Below are 17,500 nucleotides of genomic sequence, written 5' to 3'. Positions count from 1 at the left end.
ATAGAAAACAAATAAAAAAGAGGGAGGAGAAATAGAGTTAAAGGTAAGTGGAGATACTAGCTTATTCGCGGGATAAGGATTGTCTCTAGCTCTCTCAGGCAGAAAATGAAAGCCACTTATTTCCACAAGCCGGAATGGAAAGCGAAAAAGAGAGAGAGAAAGGGATTAAACAGGAGTGTAATTACGATTAACAAAACAAACAAACGGGAAAAAATTAAGTCCGTAAGATATCCTAAAGGGGAATGAGGGAGGTGACAAAAGCAAGGAAGAAGAAGATGGGGAGAGGAAACGGGTGTTTTCTGCATTTAACAACAAGGACAATATAGACACAAATGTAAGTGCAAAGTCACCCCCGTCTATCCCGCCGTTATGATATATGCCAAGGACGTGAGAAGGGAGGAGGGGACAGTCAACGTGGATGCATATATAAGGTTGTGACGGACACATTCAGCACCACACGTCTCTTACGCCTCTACCTTGTCATGGCGTCGTTCCGTGCACTCCTTGTGTTGGGTGAGGATTTGTTTGCGTTTGTTGTGCTTGTGTGTGTGTGTTAGTTCATTTGTGTATTTTTTTTTTTTTTTTTTTTTTTTTTTTTTTTTTTTTTTTTTTTGAGGTGTTAATTCCGGTTTGTATTTAGATACTGATAATTATATGTGAGTAATTTCCTTTGCAATATCTCTTTGTATCTGAATCATCTATTATCATGCAATATGAAGAATGACTGATGTAAATTATTCTCATCTGTTACAGGCTTGGCAGTTCAGCTGTGCCCCTCCCAATCCCACGACTCCTTAGAAGTATATTATGAACTGCAGCCTCCCAAGCATGAATATCAACCTCCCAAAGAGTACGACGCTCAGGAACCTTCTACGATATACGGCTTTCAAGTGTTTAAGAAAGACGACTATCAGGAACCTGTCAAGGGATACAACTACCAGGAACCTCATAAGAAAGACGACTACCAGGAACCTCTCAAGAAGGATGGATATCAGGAACCCCTGCTAGTCTCTTATCAAGAACCTCCGAAGACGTACCAAGAAGTAACTACGAAGATCTCTTACCAGGAGCCTGTTGAGATATATAAGGAACCACCACAAACCTCCTACGGAGAACCGTCCAAGGCGTATGATTATCTGGAACCTTCCAAGGCATTCAACTACCAAGAACCTTCTAAGAAGGCCGATTACCAGGAACCTGTAATAGTTTCTTACCAAGAGCCTCCGAAGACCTCATACAAGGAGCCCTCCAAGAAGGACGGATACCAAGACCCTGTGAAAACTTCCTCGGAGGAATCTTCCCAGGAGTATAACTATCAGGAACCTGCAAAGACATATGAATACCAGGAACCTCAAAAGAAGGATGACTACCAAGAACCTGCAAAGACGTATGAATACCAGGTACCTCAAAAGAAGGATGACTACCAAGAACCTGCAAAGACGTATGAATACCAGGTACCTCAAAAGAAGGATGACTACCAAGAACCTGCAAAGACATATGACTACCAGGAACCTCAAAAGAAGGATGACTACCAGGAACCTGCAAAGACGTATGACTACCAGGTACCTCAAAAGAAGGATGACTACCAGGAACCTGCAAAGACGTATGACTACCAGGAACCTCAAAAGAAGGATGACTACCAGGAACCTTCCAAGACCTATGGCGGAGAGGATGCCTATAGGGACGACTACCACGAACCCTCCAAAACATACAGTTATCAGGAACCCTCTAAAGCATTCGTCCACCAGAAATCTACGAAAGCTGAGTACCAGAAATCCCTTGACTATAAATACAAGGAGCCTTCTTATGATTCTCGGGAACATGACGCAGCTTACCTGGCTTCGCTGTCCATCAACATTCCAGGTGGAGGCGTACCAGGAAAGGATTACCCTATACTAGCTACCGTGCCATACACTGGCTTTTCATGTGATGGTTTGGAGTACCCAGGCCACTATGCAGACTACAGGGCACGATGCCAAGTGTATCATATTTGCCAGAAAGATGGGCGCCACAGTTCTTTCTTGTGCCCTAACGGGACCGTATTCAGCCAGTGGTATTCAGTGTGTGACTGGTGGTTCAACGTAGACTGCAATGGTGCTCAAACCTGGTTTGTATATACCAGGAATGGAATCATTTTAGGGAAGGACGCAGATTCCTCTCGTCCAGTGGGAGCGTTTAGTCGTCTGCCTCCAAAACCTCGCATCGGTCGCGTTTCTAAAGGTCTTGTGACCTCGGGGGATTATGTGCCCCCTGTGGAATCGTCTAAGGTATCCTACTCGGCCGAAGAATACGACAAGAGCGTTCCTACCCCAGTTATCTATGAAGTGCCTCTTATATCTCATAGTTCTTCATCAGAATATGCCGTGGAATATAAACAGAGTACCACTACGGAGCCCCAAAGGAATTATGAACATGACTCGTCAGAAGACAGTTACGAGACAGGAACTCAAAGGAAACCCCTGGGCACAAGCCAAGAATCCTACACCTCAAAGCCCCACGTCAACAACTTCGCCAGACGGGTCGTGATCAGTGTACGAAACAAAGCCGACGCAAAAAAGCCCACAAGCCGATACGTTACCGACGTCGACTCGAACGAACACGACGTCTCCACGACAGACGTCTCCCACTTCAGGCAGGGGCACGTGAAGCCTTTATTCCGAGACTCCGTCCGGCGCTTCGAAACAAAAAGAACCACGCTTGTGCATAGTCCTCGGCTTCCTCCTCCTGAACGAAGCCTAATCACCCTCTACAGGAATCCACAGTAACGTACTTCGTAAACACTCCTAGCGTACGAGGCTGAAAGGATTAATAATATACTATGCTGTGTTGCCTGATACAAAGTCACACTTTCTTCTCAGTACATTATATATAGAAGAAAAGCAAAAGAAAAGAGAAAAAGGAGAAAACGATTTAGACACTGTTGGCTAAGTCTTAACAAAGTTGTGTTCTGAATGCATTTTCTCTTTGCTTATTTTATGAGTGCAGGTGCTTATCAGTACAGGCCATTTTTTTGTGTAAATTGAAAATAAATACACTAAAACTAGTATATCCTGTCGTTTCTCGTTATGGTTCCACGTCCTTGATGAAGTTGGTAATTTAAGTTGCGTTCGTAGATAACTGTTCCAAGGATATTTATAATTTTCTCAGATTATTTCCACATCTATATTCAGCTTCATTATGTTAATAGCACGATGACTGCCACAATGTAATTATTGATGTGCTTGTGCTTGTAATATATGTATACGCGATATGGAAATACACATATAAACATGTACATCCATGAATCTATTTAAGGTTTATACATTAATTACCTATCTATCCACATAAATCACACACACATATATGTATGTTTGTGTACACACACAGATCAATCGATCTGTATAGACATACATACATATATGTGTGTGAATTTATATATATGTTTATATATTTATATATACATATATAAATACATAATTTAGTTTCAGAAAGAACGCCGTTTTCATTGTCTGTGGAATATACTTTTACTACGTTTTACAGGTTATATTGGTTGATCTGAGAAACTAGAGTATACTGGCTTCATATTTATTGCCTCACTCGCTGATTTAAATCAGAATGAAATCCAATAAATCGCAAGTGAGATTTATCCATTTTTTTAAACCCTGATCTGTGCAGTGCTAAATATTAATATTTGCATTCTATGGAAAAGGCATTCATTTATTAGACATTACTTCCAAATACCTCCTTTGCCTAAGAAACACCTCGCTTATGTTGCCCCCGGACCTCAGAGTCGACGCCTCCAGCTAGACGTCCGTATAGCCAAGGACTCCATCCTGGCCTCCGTCCCCGACACCGGCTTCTCGTGCGAGGACCAGCAATTCCCAGGTTACTATGCTGACACCGCCCCGGAGGCCGGCTGACAAGTGTTTCACATCTGCCAGTTCGACGGCCGCCACGACGCCTTCCTGTGCCCCAACGGCACCATCTTCAACCAGCAGTACTGCTTGTTCAACGCTGAATGATAACGTGTAGTTCTATGGTCTCCACACTGCTTTAACGTATAGGATTTGTTGGCACTGATATGTATTAGAGTAATTACCATAGAAAAAAGTACTATAAACATATAAAGTGCCAGTAAGGCAATAAAATAACTATCATAGCAAATGGAAGCATACAATTTTATGAAAACAGAATTAAAAACATGAAACGTACAACTCATGTGCTCTTTAAATGTAACAAGTCCCCCATTAAACAAACAAGCAAACAAATGAAACAAGAACTTGCAAGACAAAGCAGACGGACCCCATGGCACACATCCGGTCATTCACACTCACTGTCTTTTAAGTACTTGGTGTTTCCGGGAAGTTACGAATAAAACTCATTTAGTTATTAAAGGTGGGGTGTGTTCTGTTCTGAGGAATTTAGAGTAGTTTACCCTACAGCCAACAAAATAGATAAAGAAACAGTACAACAGAAGTATATAATTCTCTGAAATATGCACAAATGCTTGTGATTAATACTAGGGAAGCAGTTTGCAAATAAAGATGCTATCTAAATGTTTAGCAAAGCAAGAAAAAAATCGATTATGATATCCAATTTCCTCATCCTGTTAAAGTTCAGACTTTCTTATAATATGCAAATATCCAGGATAAGTCATTCATATTTCACATCAACCAGCAAAAAAATACACTCACAGATTCTGAACAAGCTTATGAAGGAGACTCTGCATGTTAATTTTTCCTGTGCCTCTTCCTCACTCGAAGAACCATGCCCCTTGTCTTTTAAAGCATTTTGATGAACTACGCACCGAGTTTGTTGATAAGCCTGTGGTAGGAATGTAGAGTTTATGGAGGGACATGAAGGTGAATTGAATGTGGTGAATGGTAATAGTGTAGCATAGTGATCACTGGTTGGTGATGGTGATGATTATGATAAACTCTGCAGTGATAGGGAAGGATATTTCTACAGGCGATGGTGACGGTGATAAAGCTTTTCAAAGGGAGCTCTATAGCGGTGAGAGATAAGATAATCAAGGGTGATAATGGCAAGAGATAAGAAAATAATGGTAATGAGTAAGGATGATGATAGCGGGAGTCTGGACAATGGTGTAGACAAAGAAGGACAATGCCGGTGTTCGGTAATAAAAAAAAAAAAAAAAAAAAAGAAGAAGAATAGACAAAGCGATTTGCAAAAGATGATAATGGTGACAAAAATAATGACTGTAAATGTCAGTGATTAATGGTGAATTTGCATTTATTACACAACGATCTTCTTATTTAAGAAGATTAAACTGAGTGGGTGGTAAGCACTTTTCTCTCGAGTTGAATTTACATTACAGATATTTTTTTCTTTATAAACCCGATAGTACTCATATTCATTTGTATTTGAGAAGAAAGTATGTACTAGTTTTTACTTTTAAAATCACTAATAATCTTCATTCCCTTGAATTAAAAATTTCGATTTACCATGATATTAACAAAACAAACTGAAACATGGAACATAAAACAAAAATAATAATAATAATAACGAAAACGAAAGACTAATCTGGACAAGTTAAATACACGCAGCAAAACAACGGTAATTAGACCCAGCGATCCGTTTTCTTTCCGGACGCCGGAAGCAGGAGATAAATGCTTTTGGTATGTGTACGTTGTATTGGTGTGGGTGGCATGTGTGTAGACTGTATACACACGCACGGAAACACATACATATACATACATATATCTATGTATGTATATATTTATGTATACATATGTATATACATATATACATATATATACATACACATATATGTATATACATATATATATATATATATATATATATAAACCGCATACATGTTGACAAATGTAGAAAAGGTATGAATGAGAATGAATATCTTCACAATACAAGAGATGTATTTGACCGGTTTCGATTCTATCTTCGTCAGAAATACATACATCAAGGGAAATACAGAGTATATATATATATATATATATATATATATATATATATATATATATATCAGACATGAGCTGACATGATTTTGTTTTGTTGTTGTGGGCGGAGTAGTAATGGATATGATCATTTTTATTGGTAGGCTTCCTGTATACAGGCTTCGATAAGTATAGATAAAGATGGACATCTACCCAATTGAAGGAAGCAAAAATAGTCCATTGAGGACTGAACAAACAAAAAAGGAAAGGTATGGAAGCTGCTTATATTGCGACGGAGAATAACATCAACGCAGCGTCGGGTAGATTCAAGCTATCCAAGGTCGCGAAAGCAATTGTACGGACAACAAGTGGGAGGTCACAGTCGTCAGGTAGTTCGTCAGCTCATTTCCCTTGATGTATGTATTTCTAGAATCGAAACGGGTCAAATACATCTCATGTATTGTGAAGATATTCATTCTCATCCATACCTTTTCTACATATATATATATAAATATATATATATATATATATATATATATATATATATATATAGTGTAGTCAGTATAAACACACACACAAATATATATATACATATAGATATATGTAATATATATATATACATATACATATACATATACACATATATATATCACCACACACACACACACACACACACACACACACACACACACACACACACACACACACACACACACACACACACACACACATGCAGCGGAAGCGTTCTCACCTGGATGTCTTGATAGGTGAGAAATACATGCATAAATCAATGTATCTATATAAATGCATATTTATATAGGTATACACATATACATGTATACATATATATACATATATATGTATACATGTATATACATATACATATACATACATGAATAGCTTACACACATGTGCACAGTATGTGTGTATATATATATATATATACATATATATACATGTATATGTATATATATATATATTACATATAATGTATGTATATTTGTGTATATATATATGTATGCGTGTGTATATACATATGTATATATGTATGTACATATACATACATATATATATATATGTATATGCATATAGATATACATATACATATACATATATATGCATATATATATACTTATATACACATATCTATCTATATATATGCACAAATAGACATAATCAATATATATCTATATATATAATATTTCAATAACACACACACGCGCGCGCGCGCGCATATATATATATATACATACACACATATGTATACATATATACATGCATACATATACATAATGTGTTTATATAGATATAGATATATACTATATTTAAACTATAGATAAATATTACATATTTATATATATACATAATATATAAATACACACATGAATGTGTACTGTATATATATACACACATGCATATATATATAGACATATATACTGTATATATATACACACATATATACTGTATATATATATATATACGTGTATATATATATATACGTGTATATATACATATATGTCTTAATCCTAGCATACACGAACAGAGAACAAGAGAAACTCGCGAGTGACCGCGCGAGAACACGATCTCGCTGAGGTACAGCTCTCTTGCCGCTCCTAATGAGTGGCCGCGGCGGTGCTGCAACCCAGGCCGTGACCTTGGCTGCGTCGGGTAAAAGGTCAGACGCGAAGAAGTATAAAGCTCGCCGGCACTGTCAGCTGGTATCACTCCCAGCTGGCTCTCGTCTGCCTCTCCTCCTGCTCTCGCTCTCTCGCTCTCCCTTCGTGATGGCGATGTCTCTGTTGGTCGTCTTCGCTGGTGGGTTTATTCGGGCTGCCTCCTCGGCTTTTCTTATTTCTGCTTCTCTACTTCTTTTGGGTTTAGCATCGATATCTTTGTTTAGTTTGCATTATTGACGATTGTTCATTTCCAGCTCTTTTGTGCGCTTCCTACGCCCAAGTAGGATACAACGTACCAACTCCCAGTGGGCCCGGATACTCCTACGGCGCCCCAGACCTCCAGGCGGCCGCCTCCAGCTTCGACGTCGCCGCAGCCGAGGACCCCATCGCTGCCCTGGCCGCCAACATCCCCGGCGGAGGCGTCCCTGGCGAGGACTACCCCATCCTGGCCTCCGTCCCCGACACCGGCTTCTCGTGCGAGGACCAGCAATTCCCAGGCTACTATGCTGACACCGCCCCGGAGGCCGGCTGCCAAGTGTTCCACATCTGCCAGTTCGACGGCCGCCACGACGCCTTCCTGTGCCCCAACGGCACCATCTTCAACCAGCAGTACTTCGTGTGCGACTGGTGGTTCAACGTGGACTGCGCCGCGTCCGAGCAGTTCGTCGGCCTCAACGCCGACATCGGGAAGGTCCCCGACAACGCGGCCGCCGCCTCCGACGCCTCCCTCGCCACCTCCTACGGCGCTCCTCAGGCTCAGGCCTCGGCTCAGGTCCCCGTGCAGGCTCCCAACCAGTTCTACGGCGCTCCCAATGGCTTCTAAGATTGTTTATTCTTTGGCACCTCGATTATCTAGAGGACTAGATTTATTGATGTAAAACTACTATTTCCTTATTCATTTCACCATAGTTATAACTATCTTATTTATCTCTAATTTTCTTATCATTATTTATCTCTTATGTTCTACTTGCACAATATAACACAAACTGTAGACGCAACTTTCATTCCAAACGGCACCCAAGCAGTACGAGTGAAATATCCTTCGACTGTCATGTCAAGCGACGCTATACATATATGTATATACTTATATATTTACACACACACACACGCATACACACACACACACACATATGTATATATATACATACTTCGGCATCTTTATACTCAAGGATTAACGTATGTACATATTTTCTAAAGAAAAAAAATAATATTAACAACAATAAACACAAGGATTATCTCATGTGATTCTTTCTTACGATTGACTACTTACCTATAGTAAAAGAAGTACTATGAATATCAAATAATAATAAAGGTGTAACAAAGCCAAAGAGAAAGAAAGAAATCCTGCACGGAAAAAACATAAAATCTTCCGAAAAAATCCATCATAAAAGTGAGATCCAACTTCATTATTCGTGAAAAATGTATTCAGAAAAATGCAGTGAAAATTTAAAAGATTGGATGGCTACCACTTTTGTTTCTTTGTAAAATTAAAATAAGATGGGATGGTTACCACTTTTTTACGAGTATTAATATTTAAGGCGCCACATTAAACTATGAAGCCATCCGAAATAGTCATACAACAGCTATTTGGCGACATTTACATAACAGGAAATGCAGTAGAAAACCATGATCTTATACAAAAAGCTGTGTTTCATTTGAGAATTTATTGTTTTAATTTCTATATTCATTTATTTATTTATTTTTTTACTTCACTCCGGTAATGCAACGCATCAGTTGAATGAATCGAGCTGTTATAATATAATTTACCGGAAATATAGCGTTGTAAGACTACGCAAACTTTCTAAAATCTGAAATGCTGAAATTGCTTGAAAGGAAATAAGCTACAATAACAAATGAACAACCGATCGAGTAAGATCAGGTGTATATATATATATATATATATATATATTGTAGTTTGATGAGGAGCACAACCTCGCTATAAACGTTATGTTTTGATAGTCCTTTCATACTGTAGTTGTTGCTTCATTTTACTTATGTTTTCCATTTTTATCTGTCAGTTACATTACGTTAATGTCCACTCTTTATAAAGAGGTAGATGAGCAGGAGGATTTTCAGAAAGAGACACTAGTAATGAGCTTGTCTTTCTGTAAATACGTGATTCAACATCGACGGGAAAGTTCTCGCTGAATATCATACTCTATTATTTAATAAAGGATCAGCAGCAGCATTAACAAAGACACTAATAACAACTCAACAGAAACATCAGCAACAGCAACAACAACAAATCAATCCCTGTGTCTGTCCCATTCCAGGCCGGCCTCAAAGCAGACCATTTTCAGACTACTTCGGTTTTCCTGATGGCAGGATTTGACGTTCGACTGCATTTGGTTATTGCATAGATTAATTATATGAACAAATTTAATTTTTATTGTGTTATTCATTCTATTTAGATATATTTATATATTTTGTGCGTATTTACACATATGCATTTATGTATTTGTCTGCGCATGTTTTTTGTACCATCTCTATATGGGTAATTACAATTCGGAAAGGTAAAGCAAATACCAAAGAACTAGATTCTCATTCTTTCTTTATCATTTTCGGGCGATGACATATTTAACCTACAGAGCATTTATCCATCAGATACACATCGCGAGAAGAAACAACAGAAGAACTATCACGATACCTTTTCGGGCATCTTCGAGCTTCCCCCTGAACAGCAGAGCGCCCAATCAACGCCATGGGAAGCGGACCGCCCTGCACCCTCCTTCCTGTTTACCTCGAGTCGGAGCACGAACTTCCCCGTGGACACTTCGAGGCCAAGGGCAGTTCGCGGATTTCGGATCTTTGGAGTTCTTTTCTACGCAGCCGTGATTGGCGGAGTTAGAGGGAGTTTGTGCAGTTTCTAACCTAGTTTGCTGATGATTATCCCAAGTACATGTGCCTGAACGTAGGACCATGATCTGGAGATACAGACATGTATACGAGTATACAAATGAATAAACGAATGGGTAAAATAAATATATCTCTCGACCTATATTAACTACCACCCTACCAAGGGATACTCAAAGTAAAATAACTGTCACAGGAGAGGAACGAAACAACTGTCACGAGAGAGGAAGGAATGACATCAGTCAACCGCATAACTGAGGGAGGCGGACGCGAGCACCTCAGGCGCTTGCAGACACGTCGCCGCTAAAATAAACATCTTGTGACGTCACCTTACCGGACTACATGGCAGAACATCCGGTAGCCCGCGATGAATCATACGAACACTTGGAATTAATTGGCAGTTATGTACTAGAGACATCGTTTTCGAGGGCATGTTTGTTTTAAATTATGGATAACACACACACACACACACATATGTGTGTGCATACATACATAAATATATAAATATATGTATGTGCGTACATACATAAAACCATACTTATGCACATATAAACAACCATACATATATATGTGTATATATATTATATATGTGTTTGCGTGCGCGCGTGTGCATATATGTATGCACACACACACACACACACACACACACACACATATATATATATATATATATATATATATATATATATATAGATGCACACACACATATATGTACATATGCATACATATAAATACACACACATTTATATGTATATATATGTATCTATATGTGTGTGTATGTGTGTGTGTTTATAAGTATGCCTGTATGTATTTATGAATATATGCATGTATGTTTGTATGTATGTATGTTGTTTCAATTGGATATTTCCGCGTCTTCAGTTGTGATGATTATAGAAAAAGAAGATTTCTATAATGATTGCATTTACTCATAATAAACAAGCATCCGTATCTTATCCTTATATAAATTAAATATACACTAACATATCTGCAGCTGCTACCTGCAAAGTCAAAATACACTCCCACGCTGTTCACGAGTCAAAGTGGTTAACTCTGCATGTTAAGTCTTGCCTAAGGCCCTGAGAACGCGCAGTGAACGTACATCTTCGGACGTAAACTTAGGGTACCGTAAACCATGTTAGCTGATGACTCTATCTGTGTGTAGTGGAAAGTTTATGAGGAAGATAATAAAAGCAACAATATAGATAAGGTGTAGTGTGGTGGCCGCCAATGTTAATGATAATAGTTGAATAATGATGGTGATTGAGCGAGTTAAAGAGCATAATGGTAGTGATAAACCGTTAGGGGGAAGATGGTGGCAGTGATTTTTAAGATTTTTTTTAAACCGTGTATTGCACAGTGAATCGAGTGGTAGGTTCTCTCGGCATGTTCCGTTGGGATGGGGATGCATGCAATCACGCTCAAAACTCTTGTCAAATGTTTTTTGAATTCCGTTTCGAATACCCAAAGATTACGAGCCTCGTTCCTCAAGTTTGGAAGATTTCTTAGTACACGACTATTGTCCGTGACCGTATTGTTTATGAAATGCATCAATGAGGGCCGTTTGCATGTCTTTTTGTGACAGGTAGTCTAACGTGTGCAGCATTTTTTTATGAGAAATTGTAACTGTTAAAAAATTGTAAAGAAATTTTCATGGATTAATTGTAAAAAGAAATCCAGAAAATGTAATTACCAATTCTTTGGTTCTGTACTACTTCAATGTGACAGACAAACAAGTTCATGAAATGTGCTGAGGAAGGGCACTACGAGTATATACATATATATAAAACATATAAAAAGACGCAAACTTTCATCAAATCTATGTGTCTATTATCGTCATAATCACAGATAGCTTTTTTTGTGTGTGTGTAACTAATTTTGTGTAATTTTATCATATAAATATATTCACACGTCTGTGAACAGAACCGACCAAGAGAAACCGCGCTAGAACACATGATCTCGCAAAGGTACAGCTTTCTTCGCTGCCTTTAACTGGCCACGGCGGTGCTGCAACCCAGGCCGTGACCTTGGCTGTGTCGGGTAAAAGGTCAGCCGCGAAGAAGTATAAAGCTCGCCGGCACTGTCAGCTGGTATCACTCCCAGCTGGCTCTCGTCTGCCTCTCCTTCTGCTCTCGCTCTCTCGCTCTCCCTCCGTGATGGCGATGTCTCTGTTGGTCGTCCTCGCCGGTGGGTTTATTCGGGCTGCCTCCTCGGCTTTTCTTATTTCTGCTTCTCTACTTCTTTTGGGTTTAGCATCGATATCTTTGTTTAGTTTGCATTATTGACGATTGTTCATTTCCAGCTCTTTTGGGCGCTTCCTACGCCCAAGTAGGATACAACGTGCCAACTCCCAGTGGGCCCGGATACTCCTACGGCGCCCCGGACCTCCAGGCGGCCGCCTCCAGCTTCGACGTCGCCGCAGCCGAGGACCCCATCGCCGCCCTGGCCGCCAACATCCCCGGCGGAGGCGTCCCTGGCGAGGACTACCCCATCCTGGCCTCCGTCCCCGACACCGGCTTCTCGTGCGAGGACCAGCAATTCCCAGGCTACTATGCTGACACCGCCCCGGAGGCCGGCTGCCAAGTGTTCCACATCTGCCAGTTCGACGGCCGCCACGACGCCTTCCTGTGCCCCAACGGCACCATCTTCAACCAGCAGTACTTCGTGTGCGACTGGTGGTTCAACGTGGACTGCGCCGCGTCCGAGCAGTTCGTCGGCCTCAACGCCGACATCGGGAAGGTCCCCGACAACGCGGCCGCCGCCTCCGACGCCTCCCTCGCCACCTCCTACGGCGCTCCTCAGGCTCAGGCCTCGGCCCAGGTCCCCGTGCAGGCTCCCAACCAATACTACGGCGCTCCTCAGGCTCAGGCCTCGGCTCAGGCCCCTGTGCAGGCTCCCAACCAGTTCTACGGCGCTCCCAATGGCTTCTAAGATTTTTCTTTCACACCTTGATTCTGAAGAGGACTATATATTTATCTACTATAGTATTTATGTAAAAACACTACTTGTCCTTCATTTTCACATTAATAGTATTACTATCGTTAGTATTTGTATTAGTATTAGTATTATCACCGTAATTATCCGTCTTTTGTGTACAAATTGTAGAATTTAGATTGCAAAATACATAACAAACTGTAGAGGCAACTTTCATTCCCAATCAGTTCGAGGGAAATATCCATCGACTGTAATATCAAGTGACACACACACACGCGTAAATGTGCGCGTGTGTGTTTCCAAAGAAATAATTGCGCATGAAGAGCCATATATTTTTTCTTTAGAGAAAGAAAATGATGAAGAAATGCTATCTTATATATCCTTGGAAATCATCTGCACAGAAAATAACTAAGTTCAAGAATTTCACTAAAGGCAAAAAGAAAAAAAAAAGAAAGTATGATCACATGATTCAGAAATAACCCTATTTTATGTTAGGCCAAAAGTTAATAACAATAATAAGGAAAAGAGATACACGTTTGATTATTTTGTACTGACGGAAATATAATTTCTGAAGAAGCATACACATGAAAATAATTCAATATTTGATAAGGGTAAGAATAAGGTTAAAAAGTGACTATAATAAAAAAATATTGAGTTTTTAATCGAAGCGTTAGGCAGGTTACCGTTTGAATTTTTTTGTTATTTCTTTTTAAGTCATCTCTCAATCTGAAACCGTTACAGGAGCCTTTCTCCATTTTTCCAATTGCAAAACAACAAAATAGTTTGTAATCTGATATACTGAAAATCCATCGTAAGTACGCTACGCCAGTACTGTTTTTTCCTTGTATAGATAACTTTCTGCTTCTTTCTTTGTAATATTTGTTAATATTATACACACACACACACACGTATATATATGTATACATGTATATGTATATATGTTGTGTATATGTATATACATACATATACATATATATACATATATATAGAGAGGGGGAAAGAGAGATAGACCGACAGAGAGAGAGAGAGAGAGAGATAGAGATAGATAGATAGATAGATAGATAGAGAGAGAGAGAGAGAGAGAGAGAGAGAGAGAGAGAGAGAGAAGAGGGTCAGAAACGAGGAAAGAGATATTGAGTAACCATAACCTTTCATTTAGTTTTACGCATTCTTCATGGAATCTACGTCCGTCTTTGGAGTTTCCTAAAAGAGAAATTCTTCATGAAAACTGACGATAACCTTGCAAAGACAGTAGAACCATTTAGTTAAGTCTGAATGTGACCGTTTCCCAAGGATAAAATGTAAAGAATGTGAAAGTTAATTTTGCTTTTTAAAAATGAATAAACAAATAAGAAATAAGCCATATATACTGATATGGAACAACAGTAATTTAGAAAGGAAAAGCGTTTTCTCATCTGATGGGGAATGTAACTTGACTCGAAATGTCGCTATTTATTTCATTATTATAGCGTTTTATTTTCATCGCGTCAATTCCTTCCACTGGTCATTCTTATAACATAAAAGAAGAGGAGAACGAATAAAGATAATGAAATAGAGAACAAGAGACAAGTCAAGAACACCATCCAGCTTCACCGAAGATGTTCTCAGTCATGCTAACTTGTAAAGCATCTTCGTTTCAAGGTCGGGTCGTGTTTTCTCATGATAGAAGGCGAAGTTCGCTTGTCATGCTTTTCTGAAATACATCATGGAAGAGTGTAAATGGCCGAGAGGATTTTTCACCTTCGTTGTAAGATTTGTCCCTTCTATTTTATGAGATTTATCTACTACACACACATACACACACACACATATATCTGTGTGTATATAAGTATATATATGTATATATACATACATATATACATGTACATCTATGTGTGTGTATGTATGCATATATTCATGTACATATACACATATTTATGTATATATGTGTAAATATATATACATACATATATAAAACAAACTGTGTATATGTATATATACACATAAAGAGACACACACGATACATATATGTATACAATTGTACGTAAATTTGTATATGTATACACAGATACACATATGTGTATAAATGCATATGTATACACAGGTACATATATGTGTGTGTATATATATATGTATATGTATATATATACATATATATATATATATTCACATCCAAAATGTCTATAAAGAATGTAAATTATAAGGTCTACTGATGAGACGTGCGTAGACCACAAATCACCACAGGGAAATTGCTGTGTGCAAGAGAGAGCGCAGATGTTAATTCACTCGTTCGCTTGCAGATTGCACTGCCTTGACATTGAGAGTGAGTGGGGAAGAACAGGCTGAAGATGGGGAGAGAGAGGGAAAGGGGAGGGGATTGGAGAGGAGAAGGGGGAACTGATTGAGGGAAGAAGGGAGGGTTGAGAGAGAGAGAGAAAGAAGGTCACTAAGGTAGTATATATCTCCTAGAAATTCCAAGCCAGCCACATTCGCTTTGTTCTCCTCTCTCACAATGGCCAAGCTTTTCGTGCTCACGGGTGAGTCTATGTAAATTCCTGTCTTCGAGGTTCCACGATTATGCAAAATAAGTAGTCTCTTTAAAAACTGCGCCGAAATTCCATGTATAACATTACTGTTTTGGCATGTATTTACCGTTGTGTACATATGCCTTGGGGTTTATCAGTATTATAAAGGAGAAAGGAAATATATCACACGTCCCGGTTCTCACCACTAATCAGATTTTGCTCTTCACTCAGCAACCTTATTGGCAGTGGCCCACGCCCAAGTGGGTTACAATGTGCCCGCTCCCAGTGGGCCCGGATACTCATACGGCGCCCCAGACCTCCAGGCGGCCGCCTCCAGCTTCGACGTCGCCGCAGCCGAGGACCCCATCGCCGCCCTGGCCGCCAACATCCCCGGCGGAGGCGTCCCTGGCGAGGACTACCCCATCCTGGCCTCCGTCCCCGACACCGGCTTCTCGTGCGAGGACCAGCAATTCCCAGGCTACTATGCTGACACCGCCCCGGAGGCCGGCTGCCAAGTGTTCCACATCTGCCAGTTCGACGGCCGCCACGACGCCTTCCTGTGCCCCAACGGCACCATCTTCAACCAGCAGTACTTCGTGTGCGACTGGTGGTTCAACGTGGACTGCGCCGCGTCCGAGCAGTTCGTCGGCCTCAACGCCGACATCGGGAAGGTCCCCGACAACGCGGCCGCCGCCTCCGACGCCTCCCTCGCCACCTCCTACGGCGCTCTCAGGCTCAGGCCTCGGCTCAGGTCCCTGTGCAGGCTCCCAACCAGTTCTACGGCGCTCCCAATGGCTTCTAGGGCATCCTATTCTTCGATATCTCGATTGTGTAGATTATATTTATATTTATAGTTCAAAATATACAACTGAAAATATTTTACGTCTTGTTATATAACCACATGGCGCTTTATAACGACGATATATAAGATAAATTTCCCCATTATTTAGAGAAATCCCGTTGTTTAGGCGTACATGACTTTTTTTTTTTTTTTTTTTTTTAACACGTTTCAACATTTCTTGTATCCGAAAGGTACGAACGTATGGTAGAGACACCGAGAGTGAGAGAGAGAGGGAGAGAGAGAGAGAGAGAGAGAGAGATGGGAAAAGAAAAAGAGAGAAGAAAGAGAGAGAGAGATACATTATAAAGAAGCTTTTTCTCATTTTAGATTTCATTTTGCCAACTAAATGGAAATCGTGACTCAGTGCCCAAAACTACAAATTGAAAATGTACAAGCGCATAAATTCTTTCACTTAACCAAATATGTGGAAATATACCTAACATATGGACATTTATCACGAAGTCAAGAAATGATTTTTCTTTTATGTTGTTACCTTTTCCAGTTCTCTTATTTCTTTATCGGAACAACTTAACGTAATGAATACCAATAATGGCTATCGGAGAAACACGTTATTTCGTGTTATTTTTCTTGATGATTACATTGATGGTTATGATTATTATTCCAGTTATTTATTATTACGATGAAAAAAATGATACGTTTTCACTACCTACTTTCGTATAAACATATTATGTTCGTGTCATCACCGATGCGGTGTATGACAAACTACTGGGCGCCGCGTCGACCCCGTGCAGTGCATTTGGTCCGGATACTGGGGTGGCTGGCCAGTGACCCTTCCCCAGG

The 17,500-nt window shown here is 39.9% G+C and overlaps 4 protein-coding genes across 4 annotated transcripts; all 4 read left to right on the top strand.

Annotated features, from left to right (window-relative positions):
• The first annotated feature begins 468 nt into the window (after window positions 1–468).
• LOC125035385 lies at window positions 469–3,274 on the top strand. The gene is made up of 2 exons (XM_047627746.1): window positions 469–513; window positions 754–3,274. Exons 1-2 carry the CDS (start codon window positions 483–485, stop codon window positions 2,763–2,765), a joined length of 2,043 nt encoding a protein of 680 aa, XP_047483702.1. The 5' UTR covers window positions 469–482; the 3' UTR covers window positions 2,766–3,274.
• A 4,236-nt stretch (window positions 3,275–7,510) lies between these two features.
• Window positions 7,511–8,561, top strand: LOC125034926. The gene is made up of 2 exons (XM_047626973.1): window positions 7,511–7,612; window positions 7,776–8,561. The coding sequence occupies exons 1-2, from the start codon at window positions 7,511–7,513 to the stop codon at window positions 8,391–8,393; spliced, it is 720 nt and encodes a 239-aa protein (XP_047482929.1). The 3' UTR covers window positions 8,394–8,561.
• A 3,143-nt stretch (window positions 8,562–11,704) lies between these two features.
• Window positions 11,705–13,557, top strand: LOC125034925. Its single transcript, XM_047626972.1, has 3 exons — window positions 11,705–11,720; window positions 12,344–12,607; window positions 12,723–13,557. The coding sequence occupies exons 1-3, from the start codon at window positions 11,705–11,707 to the stop codon at window positions 13,349–13,351; spliced, it is 909 nt and encodes a 302-aa protein (XP_047482928.1). The 3' UTR covers window positions 13,352–13,557.
• Window positions 13,558–15,774: 2,217 nt separating this feature from the next.
• LOC125035373 lies at window positions 15,775–16,737 on the top strand. The gene is made up of 2 exons (XM_047627730.1): window positions 15,775–15,870; window positions 16,090–16,737. The coding sequence occupies exons 1-2, from the start codon at window positions 15,846–15,848 to the stop codon at window positions 16,710–16,712; spliced, it is 648 nt and encodes a 215-aa protein (XP_047483686.1). The 5' UTR covers window positions 15,775–15,845; the 3' UTR covers window positions 16,713–16,737.
• The last annotated feature ends 763 nt before the right edge of the window (window positions 16,738–17,500 follow it).

Source organism: Penaeus chinensis, chromosome 19 (assembly GCF_019202785.1).
Source record: "Penaeus chinensis breed Huanghai No. 1 chromosome 19, ASM1920278v2, whole genome shotgun sequence".
NCBI classification, from domain to species: domain Eukaryota; kingdom Metazoa; phylum Arthropoda; class Malacostraca; order Decapoda; family Penaeidae; genus Penaeus; species Penaeus chinensis.
The sequence above is the reverse complement of the archived record's forward strand: the minus strand, read 5'-3'. Positions and strand labels throughout refer to the sequence as shown.